The sequence below is a fragment of the Podarcis pityusensis genome, assembly GCF_964106645.2.
Source record: "Podarcis pityusensis genome assembly, chromosome: 1".
Classification (NCBI taxonomy): Eukaryota; Metazoa; Chordata; class Lepidosauria; order Squamata; family Lacertidae; genus Podarcis; species Podarcis pityusensis.
In genome coordinates, this window is record NC_138028.1 from 137,046,248 (window position 1) to 137,063,568 (window position 17,321).

Genomic DNA, 17,321 nt, shown 5'->3' on the forward strand with positions numbered 1-17,321 from the left:
GTGAAGTTAGTTCCTGCCCCATAGACATTCCCCTCTGCTGATTATAATTTAAGGTTTAAATAAAAGTGGCACAGTTCAACCTCATTTTACATGTCTGCCTCTTTATTTGCCTATCAGGATGCAAAACATGTCATACATATTTATTTCTGCAGGTTTGTAGTTGGAATACTTTTTTTTTTTTTAAGGCATACCATTCAGTTTGAAAGCAGTCTAGTGTCCTGTTCATCCCCATTCTAATCAGGAAATTGCAAAGAAAGTCATCTACAACTTCTGGCGTTTCAGACAAGGAATGTTTAGCAATCTGACCTGGTCGCTGAGCCTAGAAATAAAATTCAAGAGCTACTGTTAGAAATATAGCCTACCTGTTTGCCTCATTATTGCTTTCAAGAAAGCACATTTCAATCACAGGCCAGTTGGATTCTTTTATCACATAAATTACAGCACAAGACAACTATAGCAGTTTAATTATCATGGTCTGGCATATTAGGGAAACTTTATGGGAACTGTCAGGAATTTCTCTTGGTTTTGGTTCATGCCTCCTACATAATGTGCTCAACCAGCATAGTGGGATGATATACTACTGCTCAGTTGCTATGCAGCTTCTTTACACAGAAGGAAATCCCACTTGTCGGTGTAATTTAGAATAATGAGTGAAATTGCACTAACTTCTTGGTCCATGTCTTGAGTTGCCCAACCTCCACATCTGGATTCTGCTTAGCTGGATACAGCTGTACTGGGCTTTAGAAGCAGCCTAAGGCCAGAAGGCCTAAAGTATTACTCACCCACCTTCCCGTTCTCTAAGGAATGTGCATAAGTGCAATGGTGGGTATAAAGCAAAGGCTGCATTCACCAGCATTAGTTAAGTGTGCGGTATCAGTGGTGAAGCTGAAGGTTACATGCTATATGGTGACAGTACAGCATGGTGAGCTAACACTGAATGAGTCTGCTGGAGCTTTGCATACTCTGCTGATCACACTGACTGACGTGTGATGAAGAATCAACAACAGATGGTTGGCCCAGTGTAACAGATTATGGGCCAACTGACTTCACAAGTCTAACACCACTGAGTTCCAAGTGTTTATGCACAGGACTATATCCAACTCCAAAAAGTTTCAAAACAAGAAAACACAGTGGCTAGAACAAAATAAAGGGAAATACAAAGTTGCCCTTGGGGAAAAGGAAGGTTTACAGAGTTACCAAATCCAAATACAGCATGCATCTACACATAGTTACATTCCATAATGAACTTCTCGTCATTAATTGTAATAATTAACTGTGCAGTAAACAATTACTCCAATAGCTCGGAAATTGATAAAATACTTCTGCTTTTCAGGGTTTATGACTACAACAGAGAGCTTGATTGTGCACACAGAGCACGGCTTTTGGCCTTTTTCTTCCTGTTCTTCTGTACCACTCTTCAAGCCACTACTTTTAAATTCCATGAAGTTTCAAAAGAAGTATGTGTGCCCTCTGAAAGGAATTGGGGCCTATGTTGCAAAAGTAAAAATAGAATCAGTTGAAAGGAAAAAGGAGCTTAAGGATCACTTAACACCTTCATTGAGATGAGACTTGAGTATTATCCCTGTTGGCTCATTTTTATCTGTTCCTTTTAAATATATATAATTACACATGCACACAACTCACAGATTCTATATAATTTATGTCCTAGATCAAAAGAAACACTTTCAGGTTGCATATGCTCCCTTCCTTTAATAGCATCTCTGTTGAAACTTAGGGCAGTTTCTGAAGCAGTTGCAGTAAAGCATAGAGGTCTGACATGCAAAGGAATGTATTTCCACTGGGAATGTTAAATGGCTTTAGCCTGCCTTAAGAAAGTGTTTTGAAACTGTCCAATAACATGTAAATTGCATGACAGCTGCACTGGATTTATTCCCACTAGATGCCCATTATTTTTATTGCAACCAGATGATAAGTCACCATATCTGAATATGAAATATAGAAAATGCCAAGTTTATTTCAGCTTTCATTATGAACACTATTGTAAAATTTGAAAACGGGGGTGCGATTAAACTACTTAGTTTGGTTCAGTTTTGTCACTTAGATGTAACATAATGTCACCCTTTTCAATCTAGAAGTTCTCTGCTCTCTCTCACATTAGTCTTGAATAATAATGCATTTGCTGTAACATTCTGTTAACCACCACACTCACATGCATATTACATTAATAACTGTAAAGTCATATGAATCAATGTAGTCACATATTTTGAAAAACAACATATTTACCATAATTTGGGCATCAACAGCCTGTTCCTGTATAGTGTATAAAGCCTTTGCCAGATCTTCATCACCATCTTGCAGGCTAAATTCATCGTCGGCTGGTACCTAAGACAGAATTATAAATACATATACAATGAGCACATCCACTGAGTTGAGGAAAACTGTTTCAGTCCCCAAGATTATATAATCTATTTGCCACAATTCAGCAATGGAATGGTTTTTTGTATATGTCAGATCCCTGCTTCAGGGCTGTATCCAACTAAATCATACTCACAATAGTCCCACTGAAATGAATGTGCATGACTAACTAAAGATCATAATTTCAGTGAGTCTACTCTGAGTATCACTTAGACTTATTTCGTTTTTGTTGTTGTTGTTGTTTACTTGTTTAGTCGTGTCTCTACCTAAATAAGGGTCTTAGGTGATAGAACTAGGAAAATCTGAAACCCCAGCAGAGGTATTGCTAGACAGCATAGGCCAGAGATCAGATTCAGTATAAGATATCTCCTTATATCTTAATACCCCTAACTAATATACCTTCTTTATTCATTTTCATCAGGGGACCCAATCTACATAAGTATTTATGGGATGGGGAAGCTATAAGGTCCATCTATTTAAATGAGCTGAGAACTCCATATTCAAATGCAATATATACACGATATTCTAGATCAGGACACTTGGTTGCCAGTTTAATGGAGTACTATGTTTGTTTGTTTCTGTCAATTAAAGACTGTTGCCAATTTTGTACAGGCGAACTTGGTAAATGCACAAAAATGCCTGTAATGTTTTCCTTTGCATGAGAATACAACTTCTCCACATACGTTGCTTTGGATCAAAGTCTACATGAAATTACTGTTCTAGAAATGTGTACCAAATCATGGGATATTAAAAGTGAGAGTGTACTCTAGACCATAGTTTTACCCGAAGTTCAGAAGTCACTGAGCATATTTATCTGTGGCATCAGTAGGATTTGGTTCACATCAGAGTCCTGTCCCTGAGCAATTTTACATGGATGTTTTTACTATTCAGCAGGAATAAATGGAAAAACTATAAGCAGGATATTTCTTATTATCTTTCATTTTCATGGACACGTAAGTATAAAAGTGCATGCACTGTTTTCAGTGTGAGAATGCCTATAAATTACTTGGGATAAACAGAATCAATGGTACATTACAAATTATGTGCACTTGCATACATAAATGTAGACTTGCAACTATGAAAATATAAGTTGAACATTCAGGCACCAAGTGGCCATTACTATCCCAGAATGGATTAACCGGATGCATTTAACTGATTTTAAATTAAGATAGTACTAATTAACAAATTTCTGCGTAAAGTCACCAGCGTTTCAGTGATACAACATACTATTTTTTTCAGGCACCAACTGTGCAAGAATAAGATTAAAAACATTCAGACATTTTCTATCCTAAATCAGGCCAATTCTATTTCCAGATTATTTACAAACTTACTTAATGTTTGACTGTATTATTTACATTTAAATGGATGGAATGGGGATTGTTCGTTATATGTCTTTTTAGAAACCAAAATATAAAGTTAAGGAGAAAAAAGAATTGCAAAAGAATAAAATAAAACCAGGCACAGCACTTGTGAAAAACCACACCAGGCCTTGTTTTCTCCTCTCTCCACATCAGTATGCAGTGAACCAAAAACAAAACAAAACCTTTACAGGATCAGAAGATCAGTTCAGTGTACACTTTTATCACATTTTGTCCTAGTCAGATCTACTGAGTTTAGGGTTTAAGTAAATTACATCTGGGCAAGAGGGAGGGCAGGATGGAGGATAATGAAGATACACAGTGCACAGAGACCTTCTAATCTGTGTGGGCACAAAAGGTGTGTGTGAAAATAGGGATCTGTAGAATCCCATGTCTTGTAAGTAGGTTTGAAGTTCATATTGTGACATCGGTTTCATAATTTTTGACCTGGTAATATATCACGAATAATGATGATGATGTTGAAGTTGAAGTGTGTGTGTGCGTGCGCGCTATGCAAAAATCACAATGTAAGAAAAACAGTGAAACCAGCCAATGCTTCTCTCAATTCCTGCAGCCGGCTCAGCTCTCCGCTGCCTCATGCAAGGGGCAGCGAATCACAAGAACAGGCACTGGCAAAAATCAAGATGTCGGATAAACCATGAAGCCAGCCAATGCCTCTACATAGCTCCATCCTTATTTCAGACATTGTGATATATCGGTATATCGCAATGTTTAGCTGGTGATATAGCACAATGTTGAAAACCAGATATCTCCCTAGTTCTGGGATAGACCTTGCCCTTCATTTATAAATAATAAAGTATGTAAGACTATTTTTTGTGGCTAACAATAAAATAAATTGTATTTCTCTGTCATATCAATATCACAATTTGTACTTAAAAATAAAATAGGTTGCAACTTTTGTGTTAACGTCTCTTACCTCTTCATATTGGTAGTCATCTTCAGAGCTTTCTGCTACTGAAACCTCTAAATGTTAAGTTAAGTATAAAACAGCAAACAGTATTTACTGAGCAACACATTCTCTGCAATTCTTGGGATAAGCAAATTCTATTCAGAGCTGTCAGTTTGCTGCTTGACTGCCTACACACACAACAGTGAAAGCCACTATACATCTGGCAACAAAATTTAGCTCTCAAACATTTATGAACACCATTTAGTGAATATTTGCTTTGCTTTGCTTCAGGAATTCAGGTTGCTATTTTCTCCAGGGATGCTGGAACAGATTCTAATCTCAGCTTGACTGTGTTACAAACTCTCAAGAGTTATCACATCTTCCAATAAATATCTGTATTTATTCATAAAGTACCTGTCCATTCAATTATCATTTCTAACTTCATTGATGGGAGGGGGGGTTGTCATTTTTGAGCTTGCCAAAAATATGCTTCTGTTTGGGCAGAAATTAAGAGAGACTTAGATAGTTGGTCAAAATTGAAACTTTCTTTGTTAGGCCGAATTGCTGCTATCAAGATGAATGTATTGCCAAGGATGTTGTTTTTATTTCAAACACTTCAGGTTTTGGACAAGACGGAGTGCTTTCAGAAGTGGCAGAGAGATATTTCTAAGTTTGTCTGGCAGGGCAAAAAGCCCAGAATTAAGTTTAAGATATTAACTGACGCAAAACAAAGAGGGGGCTTTGCCCTGCCAGACTTAAAGTTGTATTATGAAGCCGCAGCGTTCTGCTGGCTAAAAGACTGGCTACTTCTTGAAGACACTGACGTGCTGGATTTGGAAGGGTTTAACAATGCTTTTGGATGGCATGCATATTTATGGTATGACAAGGTTAAAGCAAATAAGGCCTTTAAGAACCATATTGTCAGAAAATCACTGTTTAATGTCTGGACAAAATATAAAGACTTGCTGGAAAATAAAACCCCAAGGTGGCTTTCACCTTTGGAAGCTAAGGCCCGAAAAAGACCCAATATGGAGGCCAAATGGCCAAAATATTGGGAAATTCTAGAAAAAGATGGAGACAATTGGAAACTGCAGAGTCTGGAGAAAATGAAGGATAAAGTGCGAGACTGGTTACATTACGCTCAGATTAAAGAAGTTTTTAAAAATGACAAGAAATTAGGGTTCCAGGTTGAGAAATCGAAAATAGAAACAGAATTGTTAGAACCTAAGAGTAAGGTACTTTCAAGGATGTATAACTTGCTGTTAAAATGGAACACACAAGATGAAATGGTTAAATCGGCTATGATAAGGTGGGCGCAGGACATTGGGCATAATATTATGTTTGAGGACTGGGAAAGGTTGTGGAGTACTGGACTGAAATTTACTGCATGTAACGCTTTGAAAGAAAATGTAATGAAAATGATATATAGATGGTATATGACCCCAGTCAAACTTGCAAAAATTTACCACCTGACTGACAATAAGTGTTGGAAATGTAAAGAGTGTGAAGGAACATTCTTCCACCTCTGGTGGACTTGCCCTAAAGTGAAGGCGTTCTGGGAAATGATTTATAATGAACTGAAAAAGGTATTTAAATATACCTTCACTAAGAAACCAGAGGCCTTTCTTTTGGGTATTGTCGGCCAAGGGGTGGTAAAGAAGGACCAGATATTTTTTATGTATGCAACAACAGCAGCAAGGATACTACTCGCAAAGCATTGGAAAGCTCAAGATCTACCCACACTGGAAGAATGGCAGATGCAACTGATAGACTACATGGAACTGGCTGAGATGACCGGCAGAATTCGCGACCTGGGAGAAGAGAGGACTGAGGAGGATTGGAAGAAATTTAAGAATTATTTACAAAAACATTGCAACTTGAGTGAATGCTAAACAGGATGTTAGATCAAAATAACTGAGCACCACTAATTTAGATGATTTTAAGAAAATAAGTGAGATTGAGAAAACATAACTCTTTTTGAGAACTAGAAGATTATGAAACATAGAAGGGATATAAGAATGCAAATAAGATAATAAATTGCTGACAAAATGTTATAACGATGAAAGTGGGAGCGGGAGATGTGAGGAAGTCCAAAGAAAATGTGAAACTATGTTAAGATATATGTTACATTGTTTATTATGTTTATTTCTATTGTAAAACCCAATAAATTTCTATAAAAAAATATATATATATGCTTCTGTTATGAGATATAAATATTGTTCACTAGGATTAGGACTGTATTTTTTTAATACTTCTACAGGAAATGCTAATTCACTGATGCTGTGATGTGAAGCACTGTGTCAAGAGGATGAGGGTGAAAAGACTTCACAAGGGCACTATTTTCCACCTTGGTGTTTCTGGTGTTAAAACTTCTTAATATTTTAATGTTTCAATATTTTAATGTATTTTAATTTTGTTTTTAAGTTGTAATCATTCAACTTGTTTTTCTTATTGCTTGTAAGCCGCCCTGAGCCCAGCCTTGGCTGGGGAGGGCAGGGTATAAATAAAAAATTATTATTATTATTATTATTATTATTATTATTATTATTGATCTGCACAGTGCACAATTGCCACAGAAGTCTGCTATATATTGACCCCGGAACCAAACAAGTCATCCTGATTGGGTGTTTTAAAAGCATACTTGTGGCCCTTTTTACTGGGCGGTGAAAGAGGGCCTTTAAAAAGTGTTCACAATGCCTGGCGGAAGCCAGAAGGTGGGTAAGCAGCTCTTTGTATCATGCTATTCCTTTGTATCAGCAGACTTGCACTTACAAGCTCCTCTCTCAAGTTTACTGCAACCCACAAGATGCAAAAGGGGGCTAATATCTCTGGACAAAACTGTAGGGTCCCTGTAACTACCCTGGCAACCACGGGTATGACCAGAATTTATGTGGGGTGGGCAGATTAGGAATGAAATGTTTCAACAACAGTTGTTTTAAATTAATTTCTTATGGCAGTTGTTTGAAATTACTTTTCTTTTGCTCAGAAAAATCTGTCAAAGTCTTCATTCATTTGAAAATTAGGAAGTCAAATAAAAAATTAACATCAGGGAGTACCTTTCATGCAGTTAATGATTATATTTTACAAAATTACAAAGAACACATATATTTCATTTTACTTTTTAAAAATCTAAAGTAAAACAAGTTTTCTTGGCTTTGCTGAAAACCTTTTCAGCACTTCCTTCTCAAATTTCTCCTTTTTTCTGATGCAGTTTTTCTGTGCACACTCAGTAAGCATATCCCATTGAGACTCTCCTGCCACTGTCGACCTTAGCCAGGTCTTTGCTCTCTGTGAGGTACTGAATGATCACCTTACAGTACAAGAGAGATCAGAGCCTTTTTGTAGTAGAGTAAAAGATTTCTGCCTCTTTTACTAGGACTGCTCTTTGCTGAGTTTCTTCTCCTTCCACATGGTGTCCCAGAGTTCAGCTTCAGTCAAAGTCTTGCAACTGATAAGAACTGCTTGGCTTCCATCTTGAAGGGTCATCTCCAACATGATACAGGGTTGTAGGGCCAAAAGTGAAAAAGCAGGTGAGAAATGATGCTCTAACAAAGACACTAAAGTGTCCAGGTAATGAGTTATAAATAGCCTGGGGAAAACTTCCAGTTGACAGGCCTTGCAGGTGCGCACTCTCAGGAGAAAATCATGGAAACTATGAGAAGCTTCCAGAACCGAGCTACCTGCAACATGATTGGTCAGTTTGCAGAAGCCACACCTATCACTCAGTCAGGTTGCCAGTAGTTGTGTTGGTAGAATGCATCACAACATCATCCAAGTGACCTCAGTGAACATTTCAATTTCCAATATTCTGATTATTTCTACTTTTAGTTAAGTATTTTTATTTATTTACTTTATGGGGGAGCAGCTGAACCCCCACCCCTCGCTACAGCCATGCTGGCAACCAAATAATGTATTCCAAAATATCAGTGGTTCATTCACGTGCTCAATTTCCAATGTGATACATGCTATCATCTGCCAACAATGCCCTTCTGCACACTACACAGAACAGGCTTGTCCTTACACAAAACAATAAACAGGCACTAATCTGACATCACAGGTGGCAATATGAAAAAAATGTTCCTTTGTACCTTAAACAAAGGAACTTCAAGGGGAGATTTGCAAAGGAACCACAGTTCATAGAATCATACAGTTGGAAAGGACCCAAGGGTCATCTAGTCCAACCCCCCGCAATGCAATTCATCAAGTGGTTTCATGCTCTCATTTGTGAATTTAACTGAGACAAAAGATTTCTGTCATGTGTTAATTGGCTCACCAATGCCTGGACATCTGTATCAACAATAACTGGGTTTTTTTGTGGACAGCCACTAATGACTGTTACTCTCTGTACTTTACTGCATTTAATTTCCTTCTGACCTCACTGTTTATACCACCACCTGCCCCATTACGCATGCTTGGATAGATATGCATACAGCTCCGGATAACATTTCATGCAACTGGTGAAGTGGACTGTAGTCCACAAAAGCTAAAGCTTTAAGGTGCCTCAAGACTCTTCGTTATAAGTAGCTACTAAATGAGTCAAAGCCTTCCTCATTTTTGGTGAGCAGAGTTGGACAACAAGAGGCAGTCTGTGCTGTCGACTCTTTCAGTATAGTCTGTAGTAAGAAGACAATAGGAGAGGCACAAGTTTTACTGGGGCCAGGAAGGAGATGCAATATGGTACAAATAATGTTATCTAAAGTAATGGAGGCAGTGAGAGATTTTACTTTCTTGGGCTCCATGATCACTGCAGATGGTGACAGCAGCCATGAAATTAAGAGACGCCTGCTTCTTGGGAGGAAAGCAATGACCAACCTAGACAGCATCTTAAAAAGTAGAGACATCACCTTGCCAACAAAGGTCCGTATAGTAAAAGCTATGGTTTTCCCAGTAGTGATGTATGGAAGTGAGAGCTGGACCATAAAGACAGCTGATGGCCGAAGAATGGATGCTTTTGAATTCTGGTGCTGGAGGAGACTCTTGAGAGTCCCATGGACTGCAAGAAGATCAAACCTATCCATTCTGAAGGAAATCAGCCCTGAGTGCTCACTGGAAGGACAGATCCTGAAGCTGAGGCTCCAATACTTTGGCCACCTCATGAGAAGAGAAGACTCCCTGGAAAAGACCCTGATGTTGGGAAAGATGGAGGGCACAAGGAGAAGGGGACGACAGAGGATGAGATGGTTGGATAGTGTCTTCGAAGCTACAAACGTGAGTCTGACCAAACTGCGGGAGGCAGTGGAAGACTGAAGTGCCTGGCGTGCTCTGGTCCATGGGGTCACGAAGAGTCGGACACGACTAAACGACTAAACAACAACAAAAGTAAGTTATAGTACCATTCACTGCCCTCCCCCTTTTGAAATGTCTATTAAATGTTATTAGAAGATGCTGCAATGCTGACAAATATGTCACAACACCAAATCCACCCAATATTTCAAATAAGAGCAGCTGAAGAAAAAGCTTGATGATTTAGGGCACTTCAAACCAGAAAGCATTCTGTACATTTTTATAAGGGCATGGGACTTGGCAGATCCTTTAAGCTACTTCATTGTAGACTCACTGTGGAGACTACACATTTAAGGCAAGAAAAAGACACTTTGTAGGGATGCTATATAGCAGGGAGTGGGAACCTCAGGGTCTGGGGCAAAATGTGGCCCTCCAGGACTATCTGGCCGTCCAGACTCTCAAGTCACACACCCTCCTGGGCCAGATCCCTCACTAGACCTGTTTTGCACTCTTATTGTTTTTGCATGGCTGGAATGTGTCCTTAGAATTGCCAGATCTCCGAAATCTCAGATCCCAACAGCCACAGCATGGAGGCGCAAGCCTGGGACTCAATGAAGCAGTGGCAGAGCAAGGTTGCACTTCAAAATTTCAAACCTCTCCTTCTAACTGATATCCAGTGTCACATTACTGATCTCTTTTCACTGTGTTTTGACATATATTTATATACCTGCCTTGGTGTCTACTTGAGTCACAAGCTCTTTCTGAGAGAGAGAGAGAGAGAGAGAGAGAGAGAGAGAGAGAAATATTGTACTGGAGGAACAAGATGGAAAAGGTGGTGATGATTTAAACTTTACTTTTGGGTAAGCTGGGTCCTATAAAAATAAAAGCCCACCGTGATTTTGCATCCTAGACTTCAAATGTAACTCATTTCCCTGGAGATCCTGAATAACTAACCTAGAAGAAGAAAGTATGAGAAACCTAGGTTCTTGCTAGGCCTGCCTAGTTAGTTGTGATAAGCTCTGACTAGGTAAGCAAAAGCTTTTCACAATACCATGCATATTTGCATTGGGAATTCTGTATTAACTACTCCAAAGCCATCAGGTTGCAACCTGAGTATTGTGCATGCCTTTAGTTTATCCTGATAAGGTGACTGTCATTCAAATAGCAGTTTAATATATTTCACAATTCAAGGCATATTTATTGAAATTAGATGGTATTTATGCTTTAGCTCTACAGAGATACATTCTTCTAAAATAGCTGACATGTGCATTAGTCAGAAAAGAATAAAAGGGTATGCTGTCACTGCCTGCTCCCCATCCCTTTATCTTTACATTTAACTTCCCTTAAGAACTGTAATGGGGTAGCTACAAACCCTGAAACTATGGGTCAAGCTCCCTGGAAGCTGGCAAACATTGTGGTGGCCTGTTTTTGCTTTAATATCAATGGGAAAGATGAACGTACTGTCATTCATCACATGGAAATATGAGTTCTACCTACATGGCAAAGCCTGCAACATTTCAGTCCAGAGTACAAACCTATGCAGGGATGTGGATGGTGCTGTGGTCTAAAACACCAAGCTTCTTGGGCTTGCTATTCGTAAGGTCAGCAATTTGAATCTGAGCAATGGGATGAGCTCCCATTGCTTTGTCCCAGCTTCTGTCAACCTAGCAGTTTGAAAGCATACCAGCTAGAGTAGATAAATACCGTACTTTCCCATTTATAAGATGCCCCCTTGTATATTTTAAGAAAAGGAGGGGAGATGGCCCAAAGTTGTCAAGCCTCTCCCCCCACGCAGCTGTGGGCAGGAAACACTCCCTAGCCTAGATCGTTTCCCACACGCGGCGGCATCGGGTGAATTTGCACTCCCTCTAGCCATCAGGTTTGCAGGAGTGCAACCTCCCACAATGCCGTCACGCATGGGAAACGACCCAGGGAGTGCTTCCCACGCACAGCGGCATTGGGTGGATCTGCGCTCCCATCAAAGAGCTGGCCAGCGGTGCGCAGCTTCTCCCCACCACGCAGCTGCGGGCAGGAAACACCTTCCAGATCGCTCCCCGCTTGCTGTGGCATCAGGGGAAGCCATGCTCCTGCCAACCAAATGGCTGGCGGCACGCCATGCCACTATCCGTGTATTGGACAACCCCAGTTTTTTGACACGATTTTTGAGACAAAAATCCTCATCCAATACACAGAAAAATACAGTAGGTCCTGCTATGGCGGGAAGGTAAGCAGCGTTTCCAGGCACTTTGGCTTCTGTCATGGTATCCCACTGTGCCAGAAGCGGTTTAGTCATGCTGGCCACATGACCCAGAAAAGCTGTCTGTGGACAAACACTGGCTCCCTCAGCCTGAAAGAGCACTGCACCCCATAGTCAAATTTGATTGGACTCAACTGTCTAGGGGTCCTTTACCTTTACCTTACAAACCTATGCACACCTACTTAGTAGTTACTTCTGAGGACTGAGTTGCAAGGTTGCAACCCAGCGCCTATTTTTCTGGGATCAGCCCCCTCCCACTAAACCCACAAAAACCTTTCTATCATGCAAAAGGTCCAGCTGCAAAATTTCAAGGAGACCTTTGCCCCAACTCAGCCCCTCTTGGGAAAAGCAATCCTAAGAAGACTGAAGGAGGGTTCAGGAAGATAAAAGGTGCTTTAAAAAATGACATCACCTTATTATTATTTATTAAATTTGTTAGTCGCTTTATCTTGCCAAAGGCAACCCAAAGCAATTTACGAACAAACAAAACAAAACAAAAGGGGTTTGCTCCCAGGGCGTTCAGAAAGCAGGATTTAAGAGAAACATATTTTCTTACATCACTTGTCGCTGTTACAACTACGCAAATTAATGCCAGGGATCATCACATTTTTGGGGGAAATAGAAGTATGAAACCGGATGAGGGGGGCGGGGTGTCCCAAATGGAATAAAAGTGCCAAAGGGACTTAAAGCACAAACTTTTCCACCTACAAGGACTTGGTTTGAGTTAATCTATATTTGTTTGCTCAAACCCGCTTAAATAAAAGCAGTAAGAACTTTCCCCCTGAACATAGACGCCTACAGCCATATTGATCCCTGTGCCTCTATTTATAGATAGAAAGATAGGGACACGGGTGGCGCTGTGGTCTAAACCACTGTGCCACTTGGACTTGCCAATCAGAAGGTTGGCGGTTCGAATCCCTGCTATGGGGTGAGCTCCCGTTGCTCGGTCCCTGCTCCTGCCAACCTAGCAGTTCAAAAGCACGTCAAAGTGCAAGTAGATAAATAGGTACCGCTCTGGCGGGAAGGTGAACGGGAAGGTGATCGCCAGAAGCGGCTTAGTCCTGCTGGCCACATGACCCGGAAGCTGCACGCCGGCTCCCTCGGCCAGTAAAGCGAGATGAGCGCCGCAACCCCAGAGTCGGCCACGACTGGACATAACCGTCCAGGGGTTCTTTACCTAGATTATGGGATGCATTACAGGGTGGACAGGTGACCAGTGATAGGCGACAGATAGATGCTAGAGAGGGGGAAGGCGACAGGTAAGGACAGCCGACAGGAGGCGGGACATTTTTAGAGAATTACAGGGGCGACGGTCCTGCTGGGTTTGCGCGGCAAGCGGCGCTCTCCGCGGAAGCGTCTCCCCCTCGCCCGGCCCAAGGATACGCTGCAGGCAGAAGGTGCCCTCCGTGGTCGTCCCCGTCGCCGCCTCCTCCATCGCCGCCGCCGCCGCCGCCTCTCCCGCCGACCAGGCCGCGCGCGCGTCGCTCCGTTGCCCCGGCGACCCCGCGGCCCCGCCCCCCGCCCCGCCCCTTCCCAGCGCCCCTCGCTCCGCGGCCGCGTAACAAACACCCGACCACGCACGGCTCGCATGCGCAGTGTAAAGCGCGCCCGTGCCTTGGCCGGCTAACGTGGGAATTCACGCGTCACACACGTGTCCTGACGGTGCTGCGTGTATTCCAAGAAAGCCGTACTTCTCCAGCTCCTTTATCTGGCTCAGAAAATGTATACACCGCTCGACTGTAGAAACAGAATAATAATAATAATAATAAAAACCCCACCTCTCAAAGCACTTAACGAAGGAAAGGCATTAAAACCGAGGAGCAATCCCCAGCCCTGTCGTGAAAACGGGCAAAAGTCAGAATACGAAAAGGGATCTAAAGTCACCTCAGCCTTCTGAAGCCCTGCTCAGTGGGCAAATGAGACGAAAAGGTTTGACCCGATTGCAAAGGTAGCAGCAAAAGGAGTCCTAAGCAATTAATGAAGCGCCTGGAAGAGCGTGATCCAGCTCGGACGACTCACATGAATCGGGTGATCCCGTGCCGGATTTACCTATAAGCTAAACAAGCTATAGCTTAGGGCCCCCAAAAAATTTAAAGGGAAAAAACCTGGATGTTCATTTCCAAAATATATTCTGTTCTGTGCAAATGGCTTTAGATACCTATTAGGTCCATACAGCATATATTCAACACAAAAAACAGCGACAGTATGTTGTTGACAAAGGTCAGCTGGACATATAAAAGGCCCCATTACATTGAGGAGCTGAGGCTTCATCAAACCTCAATCCGGTCCTGATCGGGTCTATATAAGATCTAAAAATAAAAGTACAAAAGAAATGAATATCGATGGCAGCAACAACAACAAAACCCAGCAACACGCCCTCAACAATAGCCCAGCCCAAGAGTCCTGACATTGGTGTGTTTCAGAGGGATTTATCCCCACCTTTTTCCCTGACAGGGACTTGAGGCAGCTTACAGATAAAATTAAGGAGAGATTTAAAAACACTGGGGTGGGATAACATTTTTTTAAATTAAATATTAATAGAATTAAAACTATACAGATGCAGATATAAAGATCTATTAAAACCATGCAGATAATTGCAGTAAAAACAGCACAGCACCGACGCTTTCATTAAAAACAGACTGTGATGAGACAGCAACACTTTCCTCCAGCACTTTGCGAATAGCAAGGGAGGATGATCTGGGTGGGCAGATTTCTACTGGTCCCAGGAACAGAATTTGAAATCAACTACCATTTTGTTATTTATCAGTGGTCAACTGAGAAAATTCCTTAAAATGGGTTCATAACTGTGGTACCTCTCAGAGTGGCCCATGTTAGAAGTGCAGGGAGTGACGACTGCTGCAGATGATGTGAACAAAGCACTTTATATATTCATATTCTGTTTTTCTCTGTTTTATGTATTTTATCTTTTGTAATGGTTTCAGCTATAATAATGATGATGATGATGATGATATGTGATAATGTACCGTGAGACTTTTTAAAATGGGAAAAATAAGAAAGCAGTCTATTGTTACGTCACCAGTGTTGACATTGTTAAACATTTGGGAGGAAGAAACTGAGGGGTGGGAGAGTTACACAGATCATTCATTGGTTTCATGTTAGCAGTTGCCTAAGTGGAAATGGCAAAGAATTGGAAGCAGGCTGACCATTGAACATTGGGGAACTGGACAAAACACGTCTGGCATATTGCAGTGGCCGAGAAGCTGACTTTCAAATTGAAATTGGCAAAGGAAAAATCATTAACATTGGATATGCAATATGGAATACCTTTGTGGTTAATATTAAAGAGTACAGACAAGGCTGTCCTCAAGGCAGGGACACATCACTGGAAATCCTAAATGTAGTTATTTATTTATTTATTTTAATGCACACAGACACACACAACTCTAACTAGTCAACAATTTAGAGACTGCACCTTTTAAGAGTGGCTGCCAGACTTGGATTTGCACTTTTCTGGAGAACAGCTTTCCTGGGACCACAGGCAACTCAGATGAATGTTGCTGCTTCTGATGTAATGATGCTGCTTCAACAAATGTTACAATATTTCAAACCCTTAAAGACCAGGTGTGAAATTCACCTTGGGGGTTTTTAATTTGATTTACAGTACAAATTAGAGTACAAAATTTAACTGACAAATTAGAGTTGTGTGTAAAGCCTTACTCTGCTATTGTTAAATGGGCGACTGAAGCAATTTGTGGGAGACTAATTCTGAATAGGTTTAGTTCCATACAAAATAGTAGATCACCATGGTTTCTCATTGCTTCTCTTCAGCACCCTGTTGTGGTACAATGGGGTCCACTCATAAGTCAACAACCTGTTGTTACAAGTCATACATAAAATGATGCCAATGTATCATGTAAATGCAAACTTTTAAAAAGTACGGTAAATCACAAGACCAACCATTTGGAAGAGAAAACAAAAAAACACTGGATACTGAACAACAAACAGCCAGTGTACAGCACACATTATTTCAGACTGTGGGGGAGCAAACAATGGTTGGCAGCCGATAATGCAGTCCAAACACCCTCCTGGAGCGCAGACTATACCACCCATTCACAGTGCAGGGACAGCAGTCTTCACAGCACAGGTCTGGTCCCCACAATTTCCTGTGCATGCAAAGCTACCACCCGCCCTACATGCCAAAATGTGTGCAATGTGCAAAAGTGCTATACTAGTAGAAGAACTATGACCAAGTTTAGAAGGCAACACTAAGTTCAAATTTAATATCTTCCCTTTCTCATCCCACTGTTTAAACAAGCAGTATGGTTTTTTTTTTAAATCTCAAAGCTGCAGTTGACATTTAAGCCTACAGTATCAATATGCCATGCTGCAGCTTTCATTAGCAATGCCAGCCCCCGCATGGTTCCACCCACCCACATGAATTATAATCAATTGGATGTTACAAGCAAATTGCTTCTTAGATTTCAACTGGACTCCTAGCAGCTACAGATTCTTTATCTATATTCAATTTCTATACTGAAGTAATAGCAATAGATTGGTACCAGGTGCCTATTGTATTTGTTCAGCTACCTTCTTTTAATATGCCTTATATTCAATCCAATGCACAAATTATTCCAGCTGGAGTACTTAGATTTAAACTGATTCCTAGCCTGATTCTAACACCTGCCACTCTGATGCTGATGTGATATGTCTGGGATTGAGTCTCAAATTCCTTTTTAAAGCATTACTAGTTAGAAAGGTGTCAGGTAAATTTCTAGATGTCTTGCAATCCAGGCACCCTCGCCCCCACCCCCACCCCACTGCTTCTTTCCTCTTGCTTCTTGATGAAAATTTACAAAGTTACCATTAAAGAATCAGCAACATTTTATTGGACATTGTCAACAAAATGCAAGCCTTATTAGACATTTCTTTCCAATACATAGATCTGAGAGAGTTGAAAGCAAGAACTTAAACTAGTTAAAGGAAGAGCAATTGTTTATTTCTGGCTTGGGGACTGTTTAATAAGAAGTGAACCTAAATCATTAGATGTAACAATGAATCATCCTTAGGCAGTTCTTTAACCCTTTAGTTTAACAGGGTAGCATCAGCAAGCCACCAATAATCTTCAGGCAGTTTCAACTTTTGGCATCTACACCAGCAAAGGGGTGGGGTAAACTAGTGAATAACAGAACTAATAAGGGCAATAAACAATCAGTTCACACATTGATGTTCAAGGGAC

General features: G+C 40.9%; 1 protein-coding gene across 1 annotated transcript in view; it reads right to left on the reverse strand.

The window, feature by feature from the left end:
- The window catches only part of SPAG16 (sperm associated antigen 16), a 441,575-nt gene extending 427,965 nt beyond the window's left edge, over positions 1–13,610 (reverse strand). Inside the window, exons 1-4 of the mRNA XM_081002681.1 lie at positions 13,508–13,610; positions 4,672–4,718; positions 2,245–2,343; positions 192–319 (exon numbers count right to left, since the gene is read on the reverse strand). Of these exons, the coding sequence (XP_080858807.1) occupies positions 192–319; positions 2,245–2,343; positions 4,672–4,718; positions 13,508–13,559 (326 nt within the window). The 5' untranslated portion in view covers positions 13,560–13,610. The remainder of the gene's footprint in view (positions 1–191; positions 320–2,244; positions 2,344–4,671; positions 4,719–13,507) is intronic.
- Between the last annotated feature and the right edge of the window lie 3,711 nt (positions 13,611–17,321).